Here is a 25990-nt window from a genome sequence, read left to right as displayed (position 1 = left end):
CTCCCCTAGCTGCTCGGCTCTTGGCGAGGCGTGGCCCGGCCTACCTCGGCCTCGTGGTTAAGGTGGCCCCCCCAAACCCCTAAGCCGCGCCCAGACTTAACATTTGTACCACATCTGGGAAGTGCTCGGAGTTGCTGAGCCTGGAGAAAACCGCTTCTGGAAGGCTCACCATCAGCTACCATCAGAGATCAGCTACCACAGTCAGGTCCACCTTAAAGCGGGCCCTGGGTAGTGGAGTGTTTGTATACAGGGAAAATGTGGAAGGCTTTAAAGCTGCAGGCACTCACCTACAGCCTCCGCAGCAGCTCGCGTCAACCCAGAGAGCCATCAGCCTGCGGTGGAGCTTTCTGCCTTCTGCACGTGTTCTTGTCCTGGCAAACTCTCCAGTCTCCAGACTCCGCAGAAGTCATTTCCTGAGATGGGGTCAGCCTGAAGTGCAGCTCGGTCAGGAACCTCAGCACTGTAGGCATCTAGGGAGACTGCTTGGGTTTCTAAGCTTAAAGCCACAACAGCATTTGTCTCACTTTGCTTGAGCAGTAGACAGGTTTTTTTTTTTGTTGTTGTTGTTGTTTTCTGAATGATCATACTGGGGATCATGCCTCTCTTGATCCACCTGGCCCCACAGACACAAACCTAAACCTCTCCATAGGGCTGGTAACTGTGGGGCAGCATCTCCAGGGCCCTCAGATCTAATCCCAGCCACGTGCCTGCCTTTGAGAAGCAAGAAGTACACTGGTGGTTTTGTCCCTAGCCCTGTTCTGGGGAAGCCCATTCTTCCAGACTATGAGTGTCACACAGCATGTCTGTCTTCAGGGTGCTCAAATGCTAGAAAAGCAAACAACACACAGACTCCATGGAGATTTAGTTATTCTTTATTGAAATGGAGTATGGGGTGGTGAGGGTACCCCCAGCCTCCAGGATGAGGTAGGTCCACATGTTTTCAGTTCACACTTTTCCTGGATCTTCCTTCAGTGTGACAGTTCGGTTGAAGATAAGCTGAAAGGCAAGAAAAATGACCAACAGCCCAGAACCAGGTCCCTTCCTCTCCCTCCCACCGAGGAGGTCATCTATCAAGGGGCAGAACATCATGGTTCTCCTAACTCTGTAGTACTGAGTCATCTATCAAGGCAGAACATCATGGTTCTCCTAACTCTGTAGTACTGGGAGGTCATCTATCAAGGGGCAGAACATCATGGTTCTCCTAACTCTGTAGTACTGGGAGGTCATCTATCAAGGGGCAGAACATCATGGTTCTCCTAACTCTGTAGTACTGGAGGTATCATCAAGGCAGAACATCATGGTTCTCCTAACTCTGTAGTACTGGGAGGTCATCTATCAAGGGGCAGAACATCATGGTTCTCCTAACTCTAGTACTGGATATAGGACTAGATGACTGTGCTGTGTCTTAGTGTCATGAGGATTGTGACAACCTCTAAGCATACATGCTACTTTGAAGAGTAAAAAAATTAGGATCTCTATAAAAGTGTGTGCTTGGACCTAACCCTAACCCTCTGAACCAGTTTCCCCAAAAGTAATCCATGAATACCCATCCCTTAACTGGTGAAAGCTAAGGGAATGTAGGGAGTGTTTATGACAGTGAACAGCTGCCAACATCACTATTGCAGAAAGGTGTAGCTGGGTCAAGTTAAGCACCTGTCCTTGTTGGCTATCTGGATCGACAGAGAAGTATCCAAGGCGCTCAAACTGAAACTTGTCAAAGGGCTTTGCCAGAGCCACAGAACGGTCCACTAATGCTCCTTCCACCACTTGCAGCGATGCCTGCAGACAGAGAATTCAAGTAGCTATACAGCTCAGAGGCCCACCACCCTCGACTCACACTCCATGAGCCTACCGGGTTCAGGTCACTTAGGAATCCACCAGGCACTTCAACAGGGTCTTCAGGGTTCTTGTGCTGGAATCTGTGACCAGAGTGACAATCAGGCCCCAGCTGGAGAGCCACGGCATGCAATTTCCATCCTGTGACTGCCCCAATGCCAGTTATGTTCACTCACAGTCGCTCATAGAGGCGAATCTCACACACCAGAGGTTGGGACACCCAGTGAATAAAGGCCTTGGGCTTCTCTCCAGAATCAGCTCTTCTACAAGTCACCTCCAAGCATTCCACGCAGCCACTTGAGCCCTAGAAGGGAGGAAGATGCAACCAGCCCAGGGAGCCAACACTAAGACTGTTAGCTACACCCAGTACACCCAGGGCTTGGCCCGAGCAGGCACTGTCCGGAAAGACTGCAGCTGCCTCTTACCTTGACAACGCGCTGCAGTTCGATGACGTAGCCAGTATGTCTCAGGCCCACGGGCTGGCCCAATGCCAGGCGCTTATAGCCTGGTTCTGACTCCTAGAGAAAAAGAACATGGAAGTTACAGAAGCTGCAAATATCATGCAATGCAGGGCTTCTCCCAGCCCCATGTCTGTCAGGGATTGGTTCGTGGTAAAGCAGGAAGGACATGGACGTACAGAAAGGATGAGGATACTAAAAGACACCTCAAAACAGACATAGTAGTAAACCCCTATTTACCTCCTTAAAGTCAGTTCTCTCAATGAAGATAGTGGAAGCAAAAGGAACCTGGTGGAAGCCCTTGGTCTCATCAGCTGGGAAATTTGGCACTTGGATGTCCAAGGGCTGTAGCAGGAGATAGGTATCTGAGTCATCCCAGATACTAGGACCCCATGCCCAGGCATGTATGTACCCATGCACTCACACACACACTGAGGCAGGCCCACCTTAGGAGCAGGAAAGTTAGTGATGGCAACTTGCAGTGGCTCTAGCACAGCCATGGCTCGTGGAGCCGTGTCATTCAGTACGTCACGCACGCAGGCTTCCAGAAGATGTGGTTCCATTGTGGTCTGTGCCACTGTCACCCCCACCTGTCAGGAAAACTCATCAGTCACAGCCATAACCACAAAGCCACACTTGGCCTGTTTCTACCACTCAGTCTACTGGATTATACCCGAGCACAGAAGTTATTGATGGCCTCAGGTGGAAAACCTCGGCGTCGTAGGGCTGTAAGTGTGAAGAGCCGTGGATCGTCCCAGTCCCTATGAATAAGAGGATGGTCAAAAGACCTTAAACAGCACAAGCCACTAGTACTACAACCTTAGTGAACCCAGGGTCCATACCGGACAGCACCAGCTGCGACAAGCTGGAGAATCTTCCGCTTTGAGACAACAGCATAGTGCAAGTTGAGACGGCCATATTCCCACTGAACAGGGCAGTAGACATCCAGCGCATTACATAACCAAAAGTAGGAAGACCGCCTAGGATGGAAGAGCAGGGTTAGAACTGGCCACCTGTGCGGCCAGGGAGAGACCACAGAAAAGGCACTAGAGGCAATCGAGAGGGAGCAGCGGGCAAAGACACTTAATGCCAAATCTGAAGAACCGAGTTGTATCCCTGGAACCTACTTGGTGAAAGGAGCGCACACTCACTCACATGCGTAGACACACTCTAAACAAAAAGGAATCCCCCTGACCCACCCCATAACCTCAGCCTCCTCACCGAGCCTGGAACTCCTTGGTACACAGTGAGTGGGTGATGTGCTCAATGGAGTCACAAAGACAGTGTGTGTAGTCGTAGGTGGGATAGATGCACCTGTGAACATAGGCAGTAGACCCCAGCCAGTCCCTCTGCCCTAGCCCATTGGCTATTGCTCTCATCCACAGCCCTGCTACCTCACCGCCCCTCCCCATGCCAATATCTACCATTTGTCCCCTGTGCGATGGTGTGGTGTATACTTGACTCGATAAGCCACAGGGTCCATCTTGCCATCCTCCATCACCAACTTCATTCGAAGTGTGGCCTCACCTTCTGCAAATTTGCCCTTGCGCATTGCCTGAGGAGAACAAGAGCTCAGGCTAGCTCTAAACACAAGAGGGTCGCATCCTTAGCACGCTGGCCTACCCAAACCAAGCTGCCCTTCGGAGATGTCACCTCAAAGAGCAGCAGTGATTCCTCAATAGGCCGCTCCCTCCATGGTGAAGGTAAAGAGTTGTGGCCTTTGAGCTCCTCTACTCTCTGGTGACACACATAAGCTTGACCCCTGTGAAAAAGGGATATGAATGTGCAGGTGGCCTATGACCTAGTAGTCAGCTTACCTGGCTCAACATTATGGGTGGGCCTGGCCTCACCTGTGGATGAGTTCCACAGCCCAGGCGTACAGCTGGTCAAAATAGTCAGAAGCATACGTCACTTTGTAAGGTGTGTAACCTGGGGCAGCAGAGACATAGTGTGAGCAGCCAGCAAGAAACACGAACTGGCAAAGCCATGGCCCTCAGAGAGGCCCACTCACCGCCAGCCCTGCCCAGGCCTCACCCAATCCATACCCAGCCAAGTCACCATGTCATGAATAGCAGTGAAGAATTTTGCTTCTTCCTTCTCAGGGTTGGTGTCATCAAAGCGCAGAAAACAGATACCATTGTTGGCCTGGAAGAGTGGGAGCACCTGTGAGCTCCCACATATCCCTCAACCCCATAGTCCACACCATCAAACTCAGACTCCTCAGAGCTCAAGCTTATTGAAACATAAAGTACAGCCAGGGAAATAGTTGAGCAGATAAAAGCAGTTGCTACACAAGCCTTAGGACCTGAGTGTGATCTGAAAAATCATGACGCAAAGAACCAACTCTCAGTTTTTTCTTTAATGTCCACCGATGTGCAACAGCATGAGTGTGCATGAGTGCATGCACAAGTGCAGGTGTGTGTACACACATCTGCAATTGCCCTGCTGTCCTGGAAGCATGCACAAGTGCAGGTGAGTGTACACACATCCACAATTGCCCTGCTGTCCTGGAAGGATGCACAAGCGCAGGTGAGTATACACACATCCGCATTGCCCTGCTGTCCTGGAAGCATGCACAAGTCAGTAAGTGTACACATCCCTTGCCCTGCTGTCCTGGAAGCAATGCACAAGCACAGGTGTGTGTACACACATCTGCAATTGCCCTGCTGTCCTGGAAGCATGCACAGCATGTCCTGAAGCATCACAAGCACAGGTGTGTGTACACACATCCGCAATTGTCCTGCTGTCCTGGAAGGATGCACAAGCGCAGGTGAGTGTACACACATCTGCAATTGCCCTGCTGTCCTGGAAGCATGCACAAGTGCAGGTGTGTGTACACACTATCCGCAATTGTCCTGCTGTCCTGGAAGCATGCACAAGCGCAGGTGAGATCTCTGTAGACCAGGCTGGCCTCAAACTCAGAGATCTGCCTGCCTCTACCTCCTGAGTGCTGGGGTGAAAGGTGTGTGTCACCACCTCCCAGCCCTAAGAATATTGTTTTAATTAATGTCTTCTTTTGATGGCCAACACTAAATAATTTAAAAGTTAAATAAAAGGTATTCAAAAAAAATTCATCATTCACAGGACATAGTGGTACATACCTTTAATCCTAGCACTTGAGAGGCAGAGGCAGGCAATCTCTATGATTTCAAAGCCAGCCAGAATATATAGTAAATCCCTATCTAAAGAACCATTTTAGTTCACCATTTCCTGAGGATAACTGTTACATATGGTTTCCCTCTATGGCCTCTGTCATCAGCTACAAAAGGCAAGACAGAACTATATCTTTCTGGAATCCAGTCATGGGAGCAGTCAATGACCATATTACTTGCCAAGCACAGAGACACATACTTACTTTGGCATAACCAAAATTGAAATTGATGGCTTTGGCATGTCCAATATGCAGGATTCCATTGGGCTCTGGGGGGAACCGCGTTCGTACCTGAGTGAAGGGAATGGACAGAGGAAATGAGATCAGAGCTCAGACCACCCTGCAGAAACAGATGCCCTTTCCTAAGGAGGTCATGGTGATAGGTGAGATGAGGCAGGAGAGAGGCAGCTTAGGCACATAAGCCAGTGTTTGCTTGGCCCCATCCCTACACACCTGTCCTCCAGTGATCTCTAGGTGTTGCTTCAGCAGATCCATAGTATGCGGAGTGGTCACATAGCCTGGAGTCTTGTAGTTTTCACCTGCCAGGATCAGAACAAATCTGATGACCAGGCTGGCAGCCAAGGATCCTGACTACAAATCTGGCTATAATGCTAACCACCAGCCCACCCCAGAGTTTCAAGGTACCCCCTTACCTGGTTTATGAAACTTAAGGGCCTCCCCCCGGAGCTGCTCCATTAGAGACAGGGTCTGGCCAGCAACCTCACCTACAGGGAAGAAATCAAGAACCCTGCCTACAAGATACAACTACCATACCCAACTTAGAAAAATATCCACGGCTGCTATCAACACCCTGAAACCAGATCTGAACAGGCCCCTCTTCTCCAGTTCCTTGAGACAAGAGCTATAGAGCCAAACTCCTCAGGTCTCTAAGGTCAGTCTCTGGGCAAAGGGAACAAAGGAAACTCCAGGAACCCCAGTCTTAAGAAAAAAGAGGTAGATAAATAAGATGAGGGCCTGAGAAACCTGTGCTGTAAGGTCTTTCAGACAGAATGTCCGGAAGTCAGAAGCTGAATATACCAGGAGCCTCGCTCAGGTTTCTCACCATTCTCCACAACTTTTGCTGTCTTCCGGTCTGTTTCTTCCAGCCGGGCCTTTGCCGCCTAAGAGAAGCATAGAAATCGCATCAGACTCTCTTTGGGCAAGACCTGCTGATAAATAGGTTCAGGCACCCCCTTCTCCAGCCATAGGTCTCACAATATCTCTACTTCACCCACAGGGACCCTGAGCAGTGCCCAGCATCCTCTCTCTGCTTTACCCTCAGGGACCCTAAGCAGCGCCCAGCATCTTCTCTCTGCTTCACCTGCACAGACCCTGAGCAGCGCCCAGCATCCTCTCTCTGCTTCACCTGCACAGACCCTGAGCAGCGCCCAGCATCCTCTCTCTTTCTCTCTCTCTCTCTTCTCTCTCTCTCTCTCTCTCTCTCTGCTTCACCCGCAGGGACCCTGAGCAGCACCCAGCCTCACCTTGGGCTTCTTCTCCAGATCGGCTTCCATCTTGGGACCCAGAAGGTGGAGGACCTGAGCAGATACCAGAGTCAAGAGTAGACAGTGTCCTCTCTCAAGAACCTCCTGATGGAGCCCTTCCTGCCTCTCTGCCAGCACCACAAGAGCCTATCTAAGCCCATCTCACCTTATCTCCCCATGTGTTTCTTTTCTTGTTACTTGAGACAGGGTCTCACTATGTAGCTTTAGCTGGCCTGGAACTCACTATGTAGTCCAGGTTATCCTTGAACTCATAAAGACCTGCCTGCCTCTGCCCACCAGGCTTTCTCATACGTTTCTACTGGTCTTGAATGCTTTTCCTTTCTGAGGGCTTATCCTGGGCCCAGGTAACAAATGTTGCCATTTACAGAGAAATAATGTGGCCCAGCATCAAGAAAAACAGTCTACCTCAGTCGTCATCATCTTGTGATTCTTTGCCAGCATATCAAGATGAAGGCCACATCACCCATTTGTGGGAAGAGGAAATCGAGCTTCACAGAAAGTGATTCATCCTAACTGTGAGGCCACGTCAGGTACTGCCCCCCACTCCACACTGGGTTCTACTATCTCTGTCATATTAGGAACAGGGTTGCCTTCCTCTTTAGCCCTCAGTGGGTTCTAGCTTCAGCTTAGGGAGGTACCCACCTGCATATCCACTTCGTGCTTGATCATTTTGCCATCTGCCCATCTGAGTGCTGCCCGAGCCTCTCCTAAGAGTATGGGCACAAGAAGCTGCAGGGAGGCAAAAGGGGGTGCTTCTTCCCCTCCTCCTCAAGGAAGTCTTAGCTGACACAGGAATCAGAGCCTTGGCCCAGTCAGAACACGTAAGGTGTTCCTTGCTCACCCGCCCACCTCCCTCTCACAAACGCACAGATTAGAAGGCACAACCAGAACGGTCGACCTCTAAGTAACTCCCTGCCCAGATTCCACTCACCCATCAACAGCCCCATGTTGAAACGGTATCGTTCCACCAGGAGCTGGGAACGATGCCGGTTTATGGTGGCCTCCACCTGCAGAAAGCCAAACCATATGGTTCAGGAATGCCTCCTCCGACACATTCTGGATACCCGCGCTCTTGCTCTAGGTCAGGGTAGAGAAGCTCCAGCGCTTTTCCAGGGCCACAGCTAGGAGACATCTGACGCCTGGGGGAGAGGACTTACAGCTTCCTCAATCTGTTCTGGTGTTACCACCACACCCACACCACATTCCTGCTCGAAGTCCTCAGTATCAATGGGATCCAGGGGATGACTCCGCACATATTCAAGAGCAGCTGAAAACGGAAAGGCAATTGGACATCTCAGCTCCAAGTGGATACATACACAGGGCCTTAATGCCACGTAACTTCAACTATTTTGGCTACATGGATGCCTAAGAGGTTAAGTCCTGGCACCATTGGAAAGAACCCTGAAGCTACAGGAAAGAGAGGCATGTGTTCTGAAGCAGGCCTCTCGTAGGATAACTCTCCTAGCCACACCATGGATCTCCCCCTCCATGCCCCAGTGCCTGTCCAGAACCTGATGTCCAGAAAGCAACTGGGGAACTTGACAGAAAAAAACAAACAGGAGTCTTGGCTGAAGGGAGGGATGGGAGGTGGAACTGGTAATACAGGCAGGGGTCTCACCGCTCAGCTGGAGCTCAGTGTGGATCTTCTTATTGGCTATATAGCTCACAAGGAAAGAAAGACGCCGGGTATCCCTGAGTCGGGAGGCCAAGCCATACAGCAGAGTCCCGGTAGCCTTGTCAATGGCTGAGCCCAGAGTCCGCTGCGCCTGGAGTCGGAGGGATCAGGAAAAAAGCCCCATGCCCAAGCGAGTTAGGATGAATCACTTTACTGTGAAGCTTAGTTTCCTCTTCCCACATGCAACAGCGGGAAACCTGGAGCAAATCAAGATCTGGACCCAGTCCCACGTTGCTTTGGAGCCCAAGAGGCAGCTGAGGTCATGGGGAAAGGGACTCGCACCTGGGTCGCCGCCTCCCGCAGCTGAGTGCTCAGAGCCGCGTTCTTGAGCGTCTCGCGCGCCTTGTTTTCGCTCAGGCCGAGGCCGGTGAACAACGTCAGGGAATCCGGAGTAGCCATAGCAGAGACACCGGAAACCAAAAGAAACTTTAGGCCGCATCTGCACAGCGACCTTCGCTCACTAACCAATCAGAATAAGAAGCCTGGAAGAGACCCAATAGTGGCCGTTCTCAGGGAGAGGGGCGGGGCCCGCCTGCTCGTCAACGCCATTTGAGAGCCGGAGAGCGGCCGGACCGGCTTTTCCGGGCATTGGTTCCCGCCCCTCTGGCTGAAGGCAGCTGGCTGGGTGGAGTCCACGCGACTTTAGAAATGTGCCTCGGGCGTGTAGAGTGAAAGTGTTTAGAAACAAAGCAGAGTGAGCCTTAGCTACTTCTCCCTCAGCCCTAGGAATCCAACCCCATCCTGTTCTCGGAGAGCAAAAATGAGTTCCGGTCGCGTTTTTCAACGTCACAGCTTTTGAGTTGTCATGGAAACAGATGACAAAATGAATTCCAGATTTTCCCGGTCCAGATCACTGCAGAAAATGTGTAAAATGGCCTATTTGGGGCCACACAACCTGGCATTTTTTAGGTGCCTACTGGGACACAGCAAGGAGAGGGAAAGGAAAGAGAGACCAGGCGCGACTTCACAGAAACTTCTGTGATTGCTTTACAATCTCATGCCAACCAAACATGCCACAGGCAGCACTGATTGAATCAAGTGGGTTACCAAGACAACAAACGTGTTGAGGTTCCTAAGGATAATAAGAGGAGGGAGTGGGATACATTGTTGCTGGGAGAGGCCGTACACACCCACACACCTTTACCCTGAAGCAGGGGCAGGTGGATTCCATGTGAGTTCAAGGCCAACCAGGGCTACATAGTTGAAACTGTCTCGAAAAAAAAAAAAAAAAAAGAGAGAAAACAAAAAGACGACACATTGTTTATATATATGAAATTGTCAAGGAATAAATTAAAGATATTCTGGGAGCTAGATACTCTTAACTGTCTCAGCAGTTAAGAAGAGCACTGGCTGGTCTTCCAAAAAAACCTGGGTTCATTTCCCAGCACCCACATAACTATTCAACCATCTGTGTCTCCAGTTGCAGGGGAACTAATGCCCTCTTCTGACCTCCACAGGCACCAGCACAAAAGTGGTGGGCAGACACACATACAGGCAAAATATCCATATACATAAAATAAAATTTTAAATGAAAAACATAATATTAAAAATAAAACTCTATTTTGAAAGAAAGAAAGAAGAAGGAAGGAAGGAAGGAAGGAAGGAAGGAAGGAAGGAAAGAAAGAAAGAAAGAAAGAAAGAAAGAAAGAAAGAAAGAAAGAAAGAAAGAAAGAAAGGAAGAAAGAAAGAAAGAAATCTTGTGCCAGGTCCAGTGCAGTGGCCTACACCTGTAATCTAAGCTTCCCCTGAAAACTAAGGCAAGGATGGTAACTTAAAGGCCAGCCTGGGCAACACAGGGTTGTTTTTTAAACTAAAATTTTAAAACTAAACCGAACTTTAAAGTCTAGTGCCACACTTACCATTTCAGAGCAGGCAAATATCACACAAAGGTAAATAAACCACAATGCACAAACTTTTTTTTTTTTTTTTTTTTTTTTTTTTTTTCTTCGAAACAGGGTTTCTTTGAGTAGCCCTGGCTGTCCTGGAACTCACTCTGTAGACCAGATTGGCCTTGAACTCATTGAGATCTGCCTGCCTCTGCCTCCAGAGTGCTGGGATTAAAGGCGTGTGCCACCACCGCCGGCTTCCTTAGGACTTTTAGGGTAGGGACAGTGTGAGACAGAGATGGGCCAATCCTGGTTCTGGCTATAGTGCTTGCAATTCTCCAGTCTTCTAACTCCAAGATTTTGCTGACTAAGATAAAACACACAAGTAGCTCTTCATGTGCAAAGTGAAAAAACCAGCTGCTGTTAGTAGAATGGTAAAGAAATTCCCAAATTCAGAACTGGTGTTCAGGCTACTGGAAGCCTTGATGTTCTTCTGGACTAGGCAGGAGTCTAACAAGGCTGTAACCGTATACTGTGACCTGCTTTGTGCTGACATCCCACCAATGACCAAGTTTCATGTCTGAGTTTATATATGAGTCTTGCTAGGTTCTCTCCAGAGCCATGTGTTAAACCACCATCCAGATTCAATCCTGTATCTTGAGGCTTCTACCTCACCCTAGAGTGCATTCATGTGGAAGGCCAGGTTTGAGAGTTGGATAAATGATGCATAGGCAGGCTCCAGCACTGTGACTAGTCTGCAGCTGCAGAATCCCAGCCAACACAACACAAAGGTGCCCACAGTGAGCAGAGCCACACCTTGCCAAGTGTGGTGGTATATGCCAGTTATCCTAGCATTTAAGAGGCTGAGGCAGAATTGCCATGAGTTTGAGGTCAGCCTCAACTGCACAGCAAGACCCTGTCTCAAAAAAAAATTAAACAAACAAACAAACAAGGGGTTGGGAATTTAGCTCAGTGGTAGAGCGCTTGCCTAGCAAGCGCAAGGCCCTGGGTTCGGTCCTCAGCTCTGAAAAAATAAATAAAACAACCTGGCACTGCTAATGTTTCTTCAGTATCTGATGCCACCCCGAGGTTTATCATTACAACTCGGTTGTTCCCATCCCTAAGCCCTGCAGGTCTGGCAATGGCCTCCTGAATAGGGTCAAGACCTGCACTCCTTTCCCTGGACTCCTCATGACACCCTGTGGGTTCAACAGTTCAGTGTAACAGCATGAGCTATTAGCTCTGCCAGTGCCATGTCACGAGTGACAGGTGACAACAGGATGTTTTTTTAATCTTATTTATTTATTATGTATACAACATTCTGCCACCATGTAACTTTGCACACCAGAAGAGGGCACCGGATCTCATTATAGATGGTTGTGAACCACCATGTGGGTGCTGGGAATTGAACTCAGGACCATCTGGAAGAGCAGCCAGTGCTCTTAACCTCTGAGCCATCTCTCCAACCCGACAACAGGATGTTTAATCAGGAACTCAGGAACCATGACTTAGAACAAACATGCCCTAGACTATATGGTGCCCTTCCTGCAGGAGTACCTCATCCAAGAAAAATAACCAAGTAGAAAAGCTAGGTAGGGGCTGGAGAGATGTCTCAGTAGTTAGGATCACTGCTGCTCTTCCAGAGGACCTGGCTTCAGTTCCCAGCACCCACATGGCAGCTCACAACTGTCTGTAGCTCCTGTTCCAGGGGATCCTTTGACACCCTCATATAGATACATGAAGGCAAAACACCAATGTACATAAAATAAAAATAAATAAATAATTAAAAGGAAAGAAAAGCTAGGTAGCAGCCAGCAAAACCCATCAGAGCAAGGGGGCAGCCAGGTCCATAAACAAGTCTAAATGGCATAGACTAAGAGCATACAGGTATTAGAGGCCACAGAATGGCAGTGTCATGGGCTCCACAGTAACAGTGCTGCACACACTTAAGACCTAACACAATCCTGTTATTCAGTCCATACCTACCAGGTCCTCCAGCAGTCACGGCTTAGCATTTCCATTTCTACTAGGGCCCTTACCCAGCCAACAAAGCCACCACCACTACATGGCCATTTCATAGTGTGTACCCACTGGAAAAAGCCAATAGTGAGCATATGGTTAGGGTTCTCCAGTAGCTCACTGCGATCGCTAACTCCCGACTCTGAAGGGGAGGACTGTGAGATCTGCATGCTCAGTTTCACGTAATTGGCTCTGTGGGCCTGAAGATGCTGCCGGCTCCATCCACCGCTGGCCTCTTGTCCTCTTTCTACTTCTGGCTTCTCTAGGTGTCACTGCATGCAGGGTTGGGGTGGAAAGTGGGAATGCAGGTGACCACGCAGGACAGAGAGGGTCAGAGTCTCTGAAGCTGCAGTTTTAGGTCGCTGTGAGTTGTCTAACACGTGGTGTTGGGATCCAACTCGATCCTCTGACAGCCTGGCAAGCACATAACCACTGAGCCACCTCCCCAGCCTTGCTCCCTCCACTCCCTAAAGAGGCCTGTTCTTCTCTCAAGTCATCGGAGGTTACAGAGGGGCAGTGCGATCCAGACAGAAGCAAGGTTCCTTGTGTTTGTACAGGAGTTGGGACTTAGCTCAGGGTAGAGCACTTGACTACACAAACCCCTGGTACCGGAAGAAACTGTGTGTGTGGGGGGGGGAAGAGACCCTGAAGCTAGGTGTACCTGCAGACCTATGGGTGAGCAGCTTTGGGCAACTGCCAAAAGCTATGGCCTGAGAGCCCAGAACCCCTCCAGAGTGGAATTAAGATTGTCCCAGGTCCTCTTTTCAGAGCAGGATCTTTTCCCTCAAGGGATTGGGGTGTTTTTAAACTGCAGAGGCTTGTGAAGAAAAAAGGGAGAGCTCCCCAGGGGCCCTCCTTCCCTGCAGGTAGTCTCTAGCCTGCTGCTTGGTTATCCCCAGGCTGCTCTGGGGTTTGCACTTTTTGTTGTTTTTGAGACAGGGTTTCCCTGTGTAGCCCTGGCTGTTCTGGAATTCACTCTGTTAGACCAGGCTGGCCTTGAACTCACAGAGATCCACCTGCCTCAGTCTCCTGAGTGCTGGATTAAAGGTGATTGCCTCCACTGCCTGACTGGGTTTTCACCTTTTAACCCATGTTATCAGCTCTAGAGTTTCATGTGTACTACTCTCTCCTTGGATGCCCTACAATCTTAACTAATGCCAATCACAGCCACTTCAACATGGGAGACAGAACCAATGGATTGTCAGGTAGCAGGCCGACTCCAGGAGATGATGGGGCGGGGGACCTTCATGATTGTGATGGTTAACACTATCAACTGGACACACCTAGAATCTAGAATCACCTAGGAGACTCACCATTCCTGCCCGAGACTAGGGTCTGAATAAAAAGGAAGAGTGTGCTGAGCTGCCAGCGTCCACTGCTCCCTGCCTCCTCACTTCAGAGGCAGCGAAACCAATGGCATCATGCCGTTTCTGCCATGACATCTGTGCCCTCCAACTACGAACCTGAACAAACCCTGTCTTTCTTAAGCTGCTTTGGCAGGCAGTCATAGCAACCATTAAAGATCTATAGTGACCCAGAGAAAATGAGCTGTGACCTTATCTCCCCTCAGAGCGGAGAACTTCAGGATCTTTAACAAACACACACATAAACCAGATCATGGGGGCGGGGGGAAGCCACAACATGTTGTGGATCAGTCACTAAGTCTGCTTATTTATTATTTATTTTTAAAATATATTTAAACAGCAGCAATCACTTCCAAAATGCAAAAAAATTACAATTTTTAGAATAAAATTATAATGTTTATAATGCAGGTCAGAAAGGTTCAAAGGTACAACTGAGAAACACGCAGCACTGAAGGCAGCTGAAAAAGCCAAGGCCCACTGATCTGGGGACCAAGGTGACAGGAGGTCACAATTTGTGAGGTTCCCACCCCCAAATTATGCCCCCCAACTTCCCATTGGTGGAACCAGTGTCCTCTGAGTGACAGAAGGAAAAGTGGCAAAGAGATGGCCTTCTGAAGGGGATCCCCCAAACCCAGTCCCTCCATCAGCCAGGGACCTGCTAATCGACCTCCTCCATGTTGCTGTACGTGGGGGCTGGGCGGTCCACAGGGGGGGCGAAGCGTTCAGGGGCTGTCCGCGTGGGGGCCACCTCGGGGGCCTGGCCAGGGCCTAGTCCCTGCAACAGAATACGAGGACAGGGGTTGGGGGTTGCCAGCTACTGCCTGGCATCCCGGGGGTGCTGGCTCAGAGCCCCGGCACCCAAGGGAGGGCCCCTAGGCAGGCGCAGACAGCAGCGGCGTTTAGACAGAGAGACGAGATCGGGCCTGAATACTCACTTTATTAACACTTTAAATACAGGAAATAGTGCCAGCAGGGCTAAGCCCTAGGACAAGGGTCAGAGAAACAGGAGGAACAGACAACCGGATGGACACATACCCTAGGACACTCTGCCCCTGCAGAGGCTGCAGTCCCACACGTCTCCCACCCGATACACGGACTGAGGCCCGGAGCCCAGAGTTGTTCCCCACCACAAAGGCAGGCACGGCCTGGGGAGCAGGCAGGCAGGCCAGCCCACAGGAGGAGCCTGCAGGTGAGCTCATCTCCAGCGGCTCTGAGACACCAGAGGATAGAACACGTTGAGCACAAGGGCCACCAGAGCCGCCACGGTGCCCAGGACAAAGTACCGCAGGCAGCCCTCGTCTGATGTGGTGGGGCCACGCGCCGGGGGCCCCACCCAGTCCTGGGGCCCCCAAGGACCCAGAGGCCCAGGCCCCTCGGGCACCATCTCCTCCTCGGCCTCGAGCTCCTGCCAAATCCGGGAAGCCTATGGTATGTGGAAAGGGCCATCAGCACCCGGGGATGGGGAGGCCCCAGTTTCCCTGAGACCCCTAGGCAAGACGGTCACATCAAGGTGACTGGGCCTGAGCCCCGCATTCCAGATCAAGCAGCGGGGAAGTAGGCAGGCAGCTAGTACCGAGGCTTCTAAATTGAGAGCTTAGGGTAGGAGACTCCTGAGAGCCTTGGACTTCGGCCAGACAGCTCTTAATCCACATTCAGCTTCTCCCAGGCAAGGAAGTGGAGTTACCTGGTCAGAGTTTAGTCCAGACCCTCCTCCACAGAAGGGGTCAGCTCACAGAGAAGCAGGCAACCCCATGGCAATCTCCTCAAGATTACCCATGTCCAGATCCTGACCACTGTGCTGTGTCTCTGAGCCTGACAGAGATGTCTCAAGGGAGCATAGGTAACAGCAAGGAGATTGATTGGTCTCGAGAGCAAAGTCACTGTGCTCGTGGACCTATGGAACACTGTCAGCACAGGAGACAGAAGAGCCTGAAGGTTCATAGGGATAGTTGCTCACCACAGAAAGTGTGACAGCCACTGGAGGGGACAGCCATCTCTGACAGGGATATCTTGAGTACACACCAGAACACGAGGGTGATCACAAATGAGGGTCTCTAGGCTGGCATATGGAGAATGTGGGGGAGAACTGGGAGAAGTCAGGTTTAGTCTGTGTAGAGTACCATGCCTGCTGAGGGTCAGGACAGTTCTCTGACCTGTACTTTTGTGCACATTGGTGGTAGCATGTTTACATATGTACACCTGTGACTGTGTTCCTAGGGTACCTTGCGGGATGCCCTGGGTGAGGCCCGAATCAAGGAACCCCATCTCTAAATTCTGCAGGCTCGAAGGGCTTATGACTAGAAAGAAAGCTGCATTCCCCAGCCGTGTCCCCCACCTAGCCTGGAAGGCCTCCCCCATGCCTCACCTGGCTGGCGGCAGCTTCGGCTGCAGGGCCTAGGTCTGGGTGGTGTTCGGAGTGGCCCGCCCTGGGGGGTCTCTCCACGGGGGAGTTCCGCCGGCGGTAGAAGAGCACATAGGCGTACCGCGTCACCACCTGGCTCTCGTCCACTGTTGTCACTGTGCTGTCGTCAAACAGGCGCCAGCCTACAGCGGGGCGGGAAGAGGGTGAGCGCGGCCTGGACCACCCCCCACCACCTAGCCTGCTGCTTGTGTGTGCCCTCACCCACGTCACTGCGCTGGCTACTGCGGTCGTTGGGCAGGCGGGCACAGGCGGTATAGTGGCCTCCGATCATGCCTCCGTAATGGTTGATGACGGCATACAGGTCATAACTAGGCAACTGCTCCTCTTTCTGGCCGATACAGAACTTGCTCAAGTCCAGGTTCCTGTAGTCCCAGTCAGAGAAGGGTGAGGCAGTTAGAATGCCCCCCCCATCCCTGCGCCCTGTCCAGTCACCAGGGCTCACTCATTGCTCACCGAACAGGAAACTCCACCAAGTCATTGATCTTGTCACGCCAAATGAAACTACGGAAGGAGAAGCGCTTGAGCTGCACAATGAGCACATTCGGCAGGCGCCAGAGCAGCAGCTGTTTGGAGGCCTCGCGATGCTGTCCGCACTGTGGGCAGTACCTGGTAGAGGACAGAGAGTCAGAAGCACAAGTCCCCTCCATCCTGCCCCGCTCCCTGACTGCTGCCCCACGCTCACCAGGCCTCCTCGGGTGCCAGCACTTCAGGCCGAGTAAAGAGGTTGAGGCACTGGTCCAGGGTAAAGTGGCCAGCGCGGGCAGCCTCACCCGCAGAGCCTGGATCTTCAGCGCACTCCAGCTCCTTGGAGGCCACTAACACAAACTCCTGTAGGCGCTCATTGTTCCGCCACACCAGAGCCAGGCTACAGTCATCCCCTAGCTCCAATGGTGTCTCCCCTGGAGGTGAGCAGAGACGATTGTCACGCCGCTGTGCAGAGCAGCCAGCCCAAGCTACCCCACAACTTCCACCCACGACATCAGACACCTTTGTCCTCAAGCCGCTGCTCTCGGTTTGATGCATCAATTTTATAGATGAAAAACTGGGGTGTGTGGGTGTTCACGGCTTCACTGGAGTGCTGGTACCCAGGCACTGCAGCTAAGACAAAGCATGAGAATCAGTGCTTACCTATCCACTGTGGTCTAAACAACCTTCCCCAACTTTTTACTGCAGCATCCAAAGCATTTCAGCAGATCTTACCTTCGGGCCGGGACACCCTCTCACTAGCAAGCAACGAACAACCTTCAATAGGCCCACTGGCCAACATCTCAGAAGAAATGCCACTGGTGCTAGGTACAGGACCCCGATCAGGGGGTGCCCACACACGGGGAGCCCCTGTATCCCCCTCAGCCACAGGCGTCACCAACTGGAGCTCAGAAGGCTGAATGGGTTCTCTCTCACTATCCCCAGCCTCCAGGGAGCTCGTTGAAAGCAATGTGGTACAGCCAGGGCTCTGGGATTCCAAGGCCATCCGGCCAGGCTGGAAGGGTGGTTGGAACACACTCACGGAGTATCTGGCAGCAGACAACAAGGCAAATAAGAATTCTGACCTCTGGGCTGACACCAGATACCTCTGCTCCCCACCCATACTGGTCCTCTGAGCTCTTACCGGGCATAACCTTCTAGTAGCTGAGCAAGACGGGCGTAAGTGAGGCGTGAGGCAGGCACGCTGACCAGGAAGGGGTAGCCAATGTTCTCAGGGCGGCAGAGGCCTTTGTGGTCAGGCCAATGGGTTTTCTGGCAGAACCTGGAGGGAAGGAGAAGGTAAAACTAGAGCCGTAGCCCTAAGTGCTATAATTATAAATCGGGGCTTGCTCGAAGCCCTGGGGACCAGGTATGCCAGCCCCGCCTCCCCCAAGGCCTGATCACATGAACAAGTGGGTGGAGGCTTAAAGTATGTGCCTCTGTGTGGAGAGGCAGGCGGGATGGCAAGCGGCAGGTGGAGAAAATGGGAGGGGAGGCCATGGGGTTCCTCACTGGTTGCAGTAGCCAACGCGGTAGCAACGGGTACAACGCTTCAGCTTTTCATCCTCTGACTGCTGCTTCCGCTGGCAGGCTGCACACTTGGAGATAGGGATGCTGGGTACCTGGGGGCGCTAGGGTGGGTCATCTGGCTCAGCAAAGCCAGGTAGGAATGGCCAGCCCCACCAGGGCCCCACCAGGGCCCCACCAGGACCCCACCAGGGCCCCATGGCGTCAGGTTGGCCCCACTCACCTGCTGCACCTCTAGCACCACTACCCGCTCCTTAGCCAGCTCTGGGGACAACAGCTCAAAGCAGAGCAGCATGTCAGTTGGGGACACAGCATCCAGCGAGTGGGAAGGCAAGAAAACACGATGGAAACGATTCTTAATTACCTAGAGATAAAGAGCATACAGAGCCATGTGGTAAGCCCTTGCTCTAGGCCTGATCACAACAACAAGATGGCTTAGTCCTGCATTGGAGTCTTCTGGGATGGGGAAGAACGGGAAGATCTGTGGCCTAAAAGGGAAGTATGCTTGCCCAGTGGCGGAAGGTACATTGGAGCACCTGAGAGACAAAGCCTGGGACCCGCCATACTAAGGGCCTCTACCCCTGTGATAAATAGCAAGTCGCTGCTAAGACTACAAGGTGTTATCAGGGTAGGTCCACATTCAAAGAGCCTCTTCCACACTCACACTCAAGAAGAAAGGGGAACTGTTGAATTAAAAGGCTAAGAACTTTCAAGGAAGGCTAGCATGCAGATCTGGGATAAAATGAGAGAAAAGAGGACAGAGAAAGAATAGAAAAAATAAGCAGAGCAGTGGTGGCACACTCCTCCAATCCCAGCACTCAGAAGGCAGAGGCAGGCGGATCTCTGTGAGTTCGAGGCCAGCCTGGTCTACAAAGCGAGTTCCAGGACAGCCAAGGCTACACAAAAAAGGAAACCCTGCCTCACAGGCAAGCTCCTGGCAAACTCAAGCTCTGTCAAAGCTCCTTACCCACAGGTAAAGGCGGTTACAATTCACCTTCAAAGGGGGAGTAGACTAAGTGGTGGCTGAGAACTCAGGGAATTTATGTTACATAGTCCAATGCCTAGTTTCAATAATGTCTCAAACAAAAATATACAATCTAAGTTTCTGCAGAAGCATTTATATTCATGTGTATGTGTTTAGATGCTATTAATGGTACGTGTCTGTCTGTGCTTCAATACATACGTGGGGCTGGAGAAATGGCTCAGCAGTTAAGAGCACTTCAAAAAGATGGGGGGGGTTCACCCCCAGTATATACATGGCAGCTCACGACCATCCATAATTCCAGTTCTAAGGGGTCCAATACCCTGTCTCCTGGCCTCTATGGGCACCAGGCACACAACATGGTACACATACATACACACACACAAACAGGCAAAACACTCATAAAATAAAACATTAAAAAAGAAAAAAACCTTCTGTGTACACATGCAGAAACTTGGTAGAGATATACCTCAGTCAGGCGCAGGTTTTCAGGCTTCACATGGACACTCTGAGAGAGGGAATCCAAAACTTCACTTGCGCTGGAGTTCTCCTTGCTAACACTCACCAGAAACTTTGGCAACAAAGGTAAAGTCAGTGTGGGGGAAGGAGACACAGTCATATTTTTCTAGGATAGCCCAGAGGGGAGGAACTCGTCACTCACCTTGATGGGTTTGCTGTGAGGCTCCCGAGCAAAATAAAAGATGGGGAGAACCTTTTGCTTTTGTGGCAAGGGCACAGGCAGGTAAAGGAACGGGTCAAAGGTGATGGAGACCTGTGGATGCAAGGGCGACACTAGAGTTACACCAAGGATCCAGATGCTCTCAGGAGAGCTACTGCAGGCTCTGACGGCTGGCAGGGCTCTCAGTGCTAGAGCATTAGACAGACCGAGGGAACCCACCAGGACCCCCCAATGCCCATTCTTGGCACAATTCTTTTCTGGCAGCTTAGCCTCTTTTTCAAGTTTCCCTTCCTCTGCATCCTGTGTGCCTTTCCAACCCAACACACAACTCTGGCACACCTTACTTATCTTTGCGACACCGTACCTCTCCGTCCAAATACCCCCGACTTCGGCCAGGAAGCCTCCCATGCCCAATTTCTCCAGACCACACAGAACCTCAGGCCTCTCTGCCACTTTCCTTCCCCAAATTTTGCCCAGCACTCCCTGAAAATGCACATGCTTCAACGTAATCTGACCAAGCCAGCCTACAGCAACTAGGGGCTCCTCTCTAGGAGAGTCACCGCACCTTGGCACACACAGGGCACACCAGCTTTGACTTGTACTGGCCCTGAAACAGGTCCACAATGAAGGAGTCATTCCTCATCTTGTGCCGCTGCCAGGCTTCCTCAGCCACCACCTGGGGAAAAATGGGGAGAACTGAGGAGACCTGAGAGCTGGGACACACAAAACCCGACTCGACAACCCCACCCTGACTGACCTCGTCAGGACGTCCGTCTGAGTCCACGGTCTCTGTGTAGGGCTTGTTTTGGATCCGATTCAGGTCCTCATGCAGCCCATCCAACAAGAAAGCCATGAACTCTTGGGCGTCATGCTGCGCATAGCCTGTGAACTGGCTGGCTTTGCTTGCCACAATGGCCTGCATGGGGAGGTCAAAGTGTCAATGAGAAATCTTAGCACCCATTCACTGGGCCCCTCACTAGCTAGTCCTCCCAAGCCTCTCTAAGCAAGGGTGGGGGTAATCCCAGCTCACCTTTAGCTTGGAGGGCTGAAAGGCTTGATGAGTGCCCTTCCATAGAGCCCGGAGCAGCACAGCAAAGCCAATGGCCAGTCGCCCACCAGTCCCCAGTGGGTTGTTGTAGTTAATCTCAGCTTCAAAGGATCGGTCTAGAATGGTCAAGAAAAGGTGTGAGAGACAAAGGTACCCCTTCTGCCTGTGCCCCAGGCTCCTGGCCATGACCTCACCATGGAAGAAGTCACGAAGTTCCCGAGTGTTGGACAGAGACTGAATGACACTATTCATGAAGCAGGTGTTCCCTAAATTGACAAGGCCAGTAAAGCCTGGCAGACACACCTTCTTCTCTTCCTCTTCCTCCTCCTCCACACTATCTCCACTCACCGGACTATGAGGCATTGGAGGCACCATACACGTGGGTTTGGGCTGTGGGAACAAAGGGAACGTGACAGGGCAGCCCGAAGGCTCTCTAGCCTCATTATTTTTATTATTACGACTACGAGTATTATTACTATTATCATTATTATTTTGGTTTTTCGAGACAGGATTTCTCTGTGTAACAGCCTTGGCTGTTCTGGAACTTGCTTTGTGGACCAGGCTGGCCTCGAACTCACAGAGATCACCTGCCTCTGTCTCCTGAGTGCTAGGATTAAAGGCGGGCACCACCACCACTTCCAGCCTCGTTTCTAGCCCTTCCCAACCTAGGATTCTCACCGAGGCCATGTGTGGTTCTGGCTTTGGAGCTACATGCTCCAAAGGGGTGCGGGCCACCACACCATCCAGCCCTGTGTCCTCAGATCGAGCCTTGGGTTTTTCCTTCTCCACAGCCCTGGCTTCCTCCTGGCCTGTCAGGGGGTGGGGGGCACCCCCTGGAGGGGTTGAGTCCAAAGGGGTTGGACCTGTCGGCACGGCAACCTTCGCACCACCCACTGCACCTTAAAAAGGGGGAGGAGAGGGCTGGTGGTTAGCAGCATGTGTGACGGGGGTCCTGGGTGGCAGGACTGGGGTGACGGAGGGAGCTCGTGTGCAGACCTCGTGTAGCTGGGGCCTCCAGTCCACCCCAGCGCTGACTCTGCCGCTTCCGGAGGCAGATATCTATGCGGGAGGCCGTGAAACAGAATGTACACTGCTCTGGCTCAATCAAGTTCCTGTGGGGGAAAAGCTGAGTTCAGAGATTTCAGATGAAGCAGGTGTCAAGCCAAACAAGCCAGAGAAATGGAAACCCTAGAGAGAGAAGCAGTAATGGTGCTGGGCACCACCAACCTGAGCTTCACCTGCCAGCGGAAGACGGTGTGGGGCCCACAGCCCGGATGCAGCCTCAGGAAATTTCCATCCCTGCAGAGGCAGAGCAGGGAAGGGAAAGGACACAAGAAAAAGCTTGAAACACATCCCCATGTGTGGCACACTGTCTGTCCCAGCCCCAGCCACATACCTGGTCTGGAAGATAAGCGTGAAGTCCTGCTCTCGGAAAAGGACTCGAGAGGTGTCCCTGCAGATCTCCTTCACGTACACGTGCACCACCACTGAATCCGGCCCCTTCTCATAGGAGTCATTCTTCACAAATGCCAGGTTCACCATGGACTCTGGTTCTATGTGGAGACCACGGCTCAGTGCCACCAACCCAGGACAAATTCTAGCCTGATTTTATTCTCCTCCCTACCCATCCATCAATCCTGCAACCCAACCTGGGGGTCTGCCTGGCCAATCCCCATTTTACCATCCACCAAAGCTGCAGAGTCTGCTCCTACGGCCATCTTCTCTTTGACGTGGTCCTCTTTTTCAGGGTCTCTGTCCCGGACCATGACTGGGGGGACTGAGTCACTCCTGGGAGACACTGTCTTCTCTCCTGTCAAAAGGGCTAAATTCTTCTCTGAGCCCAAGAGACTCGTTTGAGGGTTCAGTGGTGGTACATGGAGCTGCTCCTCAACCTCAACCTAATCACACACAAAAGGGAAAAAAAAAAAAGGCAAGATTTAGCCCTGGGTCCGACAGGTGGCACCCACTCTATTCCACATTCCCTGCCCAGCCTCCAAATACCCAAACAGGCGTCTAACTCTCACCTGGGTGGCTGAGTCAGAAGACAGAAAGGGTGGAGCATCACCCTGGGGGCCAGGGCCATCCCTAGACCCTTCTCCTTCTGGCCCTCTGCGGAGATGCACGGCCCTCTTGGCGCTGGGCCCTGCCTGTGCCCCAGGGCCAGCCCCTGAGCCTACCTCACCACGGCCCTGGGCCCGCTTCTGGTTTCGGGCTTCCTGCTTAGCTCTGCGGGGCTCAGAGCCTTGCTCCAGGGCAATGGGAGACAGATCTTGCCCATTCTCCTGGCACCGCAACCCTGACACCAGCTCTTGGGTCCCTAGAGGTTTCTTCTGCCAAAGATACAACAGTTAGGTCCTGTTGGAAAGACTGGGCATCCCCACCTCCCATGCACTCAATTGGAACCTACCAGGAGAGAGGGCCAGGTGAGCAGAGGCACCTTCTTGGGTAGGGCCAACTGCAGAAGACCACCCTTATGAGCCTGCACTTTGGTACAAGAACTTTGTATTTCAGCAAAGAAGACACCGCCCCATTGCCGGCCATCTGGAGAAAGAGCGGTAACAGTGATCTGAAGTGGGGGACATCAGACAACTCAAAGGGAGCACTACACACGGGGCGGATGAACACACCTGGAAACCTCACCACACAGTCTGTGTCTGTGAAAGCAGCGTCTACTTCCTCCAGACGCAGGGGACCTGCTCCTACCCGCAGCTTGACGATCACCTCATCTGCACTCTGTCTCCAATCATACAACAATTCTATATGGAGGACGGCAGAGAACAGAAGAGTCACTGCTAACGGTGACAGACAGGTAACGGAGCTAAATTCACCTCTCCCTCAAGCAGCACTCAAAAGCCCCATTCATTACTCACCCTCTTTGGTCTGCTCCTTTCGAGGAGTGGACGCTGGCAACAAAAGGAAAAACAGACAATAATGAGTAGCCAGATTCCCTGACCCCACCATCTGGATCTTAGCCAAGGGTCTTCTTCTCAGCATCAAATCATGATAAAGGAGGGGAGACCGACTCCTAAACTGCATGTCCAGAGACAACAGAAGCAGCAGCCCTGAGAACTCAGGAAATGCTGCTCCTACCTCTCCTAGGGTCTCCATCTCTGCTTTCCTGGTTTGCGCGGTCCTTCTGTTTCTTCTTACTGGCAGCCTCCTCCATTCCTGGGGACCCTCTCCTTGGGCCTGTAGCACTGGTCCCACCAGACATCTTGAGCCGCTTGCTAGCCAGCCAGAGTGCCCCAGGGTCGGCAACAGCGTCTGGGTCAGGGCTGCGGCGCTTTCTTCCTGGCCCAGCTATCTTGGCAACTCTTTGTAGCCAAATTCTTCAGCAAGGAACCAACAGCCTAATGAAAATAGACCACGATTCACTGCCAAAGCCAAACAATTTGCTCCCTGCCTACAACCAGGGCTCAGCAACTCAGGACACTCTTGACCCTAAAGGGCAGTATCTCGCCACCATCTGAGGCAGCCATCCATTCTCTGAGGCTACTCTATGAGGAAATAAATAATTCAAGTAGCAGCAACCGCTTCAGGCCACACCTCCTGGGTAACTACCAAAGACCCACAATGCTGGAAGCTGCAGGAACGAAGTGCTAGGTCAAGGCAGTCATGGCCTAGGATCAGGCTCACCCTCTGGACAGCAGCCATGGCTCCAACCCACAGGACTGGCACCCTGAGCGCTCCCATCCTTCACTCTCACTGGCTGCTTAGTCACCACCAGACAAGCAAAAGGTGCCTGGGGAAGGCAGGCGAGGCGGAGCCCATCAAGCGGCTGTAGAAAGACCAGACTCTACAGCTGATAATGGACCCTCCCCAGGTGCCGCCACTGCCCAGAAACGGTCCTGGTACTTAGGTGTCTAATCGGCTTCCTGCCGGCTCCCATTCTTATCATAAGCCTGCTCCTGAAACTACTTGGTCTTTTTGTCTCCATCTAAAGAGGACATTTCTCTCCCCAGCTCCAAAGAAGAGGGAACTCGAGTGTGGAGACATGGTGGTGGTGGACATCCAGCTTGACACTGAAACAGGCATCACCCTATTTCCAGGTTCCGTCATTCATCAGCTTTGATTCACGGAGGCCTAATCGGTTTCCCACCTGTGTGTGGACTCTGGCTCTCTCCATCCAAAATGAAGTTCTTAAAACCAGTGAAGTGAGAGTGGAGATGGAATGTAGACCTGAGACCCTAGCAGCCTCAAGCCCGGCTTGCACAGCCAGAAGAGATACGACTAGTCTATGTCCCCCTGGGGGAGATGGGGTGATAAAAATACCCTTGTATGGTCAGAGAGATGAGCTGAATCTTTGGTGACAGCCTGTCCCGGCCTGAGGGCAGAACACCCGCTGTTTCCTCCTTACACCTAGGCCCTAGTCACACGTTGAGTCCCTCCCCCGGGGCTCCGAGGACGGCGCGGCGGGAGAGAGACGATCCAGAGATCGCAGCTGGTCGGAAAGGCTGCGCAGAGTTACTGACCACAGACCAACGCCCCAGCTAGGCTGCTACCCGACTCCAACCTCCGAATCCCGGGCCTGCCACCACCTCCGCCAGGAAGCCACCCTCGCTCGCCGCTCGTCCTCTTAAAAACAGAGGGGCCGGCCACAGGTGTAGCATAACGGCTCAGTCGGCATCGATGGGCCCCGCACACCGTGGGGCTCGAGATGTCGGGGCTCGCACGGCCCGTGACCTTGAACAGGCCGCCGCAGGCCAACGCCGCGGCCAAACCGGCGACTTGCGGCCCGCAGCACTCACCGAGCGAGACCGCCGCCACCAGCCCTCTTCGGGCCCTGGCAACCCGCTCTCGATTCCGGTTCCGGCGTCGGGTCGGTTCCGGTTCCGGCGCGCCCCTCCCCCGTCCCGGCTCCGCCACCGCCGCTTCAGCCGCTTGTTTTGTTTCGACTTCTAGATACGGCTAAGGGAGGCGGAGCGGGGAGCTGATGACGCACTTCCGGCAAGAGTGGGGGTGTGTGTGATGAAGGGCAGCACTGGGAGGGGGGGGCCGGAAAGAAAGAAGAGGGGTTCCGGTGCTTTGGCCTT

At 52.3% G+C, this 25990-nt stretch overlaps 2 protein-coding genes across 11 annotated transcripts; both read right to left on the bottom strand.

Moving 5' to 3' along the window:
- Nucleotides 1-854: 854 nt before the first annotated feature.
- On the bottom strand, nucleotides 855-9359 carry Qars1 (glutaminyl-tRNA synthetase 1). Its single transcript, XM_028886962.2, has 24 exons — nucleotides 8908-9359; nucleotides 8569-8716; nucleotides 8108-8217; nucleotides 7882-7957; nucleotides 7593-7657; nucleotides 6930-6983; nucleotides 6509-6566; nucleotides 6099-6170; nucleotides 5899-5984; nucleotides 5650-5736; nucleotides 4340-4439; nucleotides 4145-4223; nucleotides 3948-4056; nucleotides 3719-3849; nucleotides 3516-3608; nucleotides 3137-3274; nucleotides 2968-3055; nucleotides 2741-2884; nucleotides 2535-2639; nucleotides 2262-2354; nucleotides 2013-2140; nucleotides 1853-1919; nucleotides 1654-1779; nucleotides 855-996 (listed from the first exon to the last, which is right to left on the bottom strand). The coding sequence occupies exons 1-24, from the start codon at nucleotides 9022-9024 to the stop codon at nucleotides 946-948; spliced, it is 2325 nt and encodes a 774-aa protein (XP_028742795.1). The 5' UTR covers nucleotides 9025-9359; the 3' UTR covers nucleotides 855-945.
- A 4755-nt stretch (nucleotides 9360-14114) lies between these two features.
- On the bottom strand, nucleotides 14115-25905 carry Usp19 (ubiquitin specific peptidase 19). Of its 10 annotated transcripts, none has more exons than XM_028886969.1 (27): nucleotides 25706-25905; nucleotides 24048-24307; nucleotides 23828-23860; nucleotides 23585-23713; nucleotides 23365-23498; nucleotides 22982-23287; nucleotides 22639-22855; nucleotides 22354-22510; nucleotides 22185-22256; nucleotides 21954-22069; nucleotides 21636-21856; nucleotides 21152-21347; nucleotides 20940-21073; nucleotides 20667-20825; nucleotides 20475-20585; nucleotides 19892-20002; nucleotides 19700-19801; nucleotides 18472-18612; nucleotides 18234-18352; nucleotides 17866-18003; nucleotides 17457-17770; nucleotides 17244-17354; nucleotides 16939-17155; nucleotides 16710-16862; nucleotides 16458-16618; nucleotides 16200-16378; nucleotides 14115-14609 (listed from the first exon to the last, which is right to left on the bottom strand). In XM_028886969.1, exons 2-27 carry the CDS (start codon nucleotides 24169-24171, stop codon nucleotides 14493-14495), a joined length of 3972 nt encoding a protein of 1323 aa, XP_028742802.1. In that variant the 5' UTR covers nucleotides 24172-24307; nucleotides 25706-25905; the 3' UTR covers nucleotides 14115-14492. The 10 variants fall into 10 exon arrangements, with proteins under 10 accessions (XP_028742802.1, XP_028742804.1, XP_028742803.1 ...); XM_028886971.1 differs by having other exon boundaries at nucleotides 21636-21850; XM_028886970.1 differs by having other exon boundaries at nucleotides 22982-23284.
- Between the last annotated feature and the right edge of the window lie 85 nt (nucleotides 25906-25990).

The sequence above is a fragment of the Peromyscus leucopus genome, chromosome 7 (assembly GCF_004664715.2).
Source record: "Peromyscus leucopus breed LL Stock chromosome 7, UCI_PerLeu_2.1, whole genome shotgun sequence".
Classification (NCBI taxonomy): Eukaryota; Metazoa; Chordata; class Mammalia; order Rodentia; family Cricetidae; genus Peromyscus; species Peromyscus leucopus.
Note: the sequence above shows the minus strand (reverse complement) of the source record. Positions and strands in the feature narration are given on the sequence as shown.

Bases quoted from the DNA above. Each gene is read 5' to 3' on its own strand.
- Usp19 (XM_028886964.1), bottom strand. From the start codon at position 24,171: ATGTCTGGTGGGACCAGTGCTACAGGCCCAAGGAGAGGGTCCCCAGGA. The intron at 22,070-22,184 runs GTTGGTGGTGCC...TTTCCCCCACAG, and splicing joins CGCTGGCAGGTGAAGCTCAG to GAACTTGATTGAGCCAGAGC. The intron at 21,074-21,151 runs GTGAGGTCATGG...TGACCATTCTAG, and splicing joins ACTTCGTGACTTCTTCCATG to ACCGATCCTTTGAAGCTGAG.
- Qars1 (XM_028886962.2), bottom strand. From the start codon at position 9,024: ATGGCTACTCCGGATTCCCTGACGTTGTTCACCGGCCTCGGCCTGAGC. The intron at 6,567-6,929 runs GTGAGGCTGGGT...TGCTTCTCTTAG, and splicing joins ATCTGGAGAAGAAGCCCAAG to GCGGCAAAGGCCCGGCTGGA. The intron at 4,440-5,649 runs GTAAGTATGTGT...CCACTCTTCCAG, and splicing joins TCAATTTTGGTTATGCCAAA to GCCAACAATGGTATCTGTTT.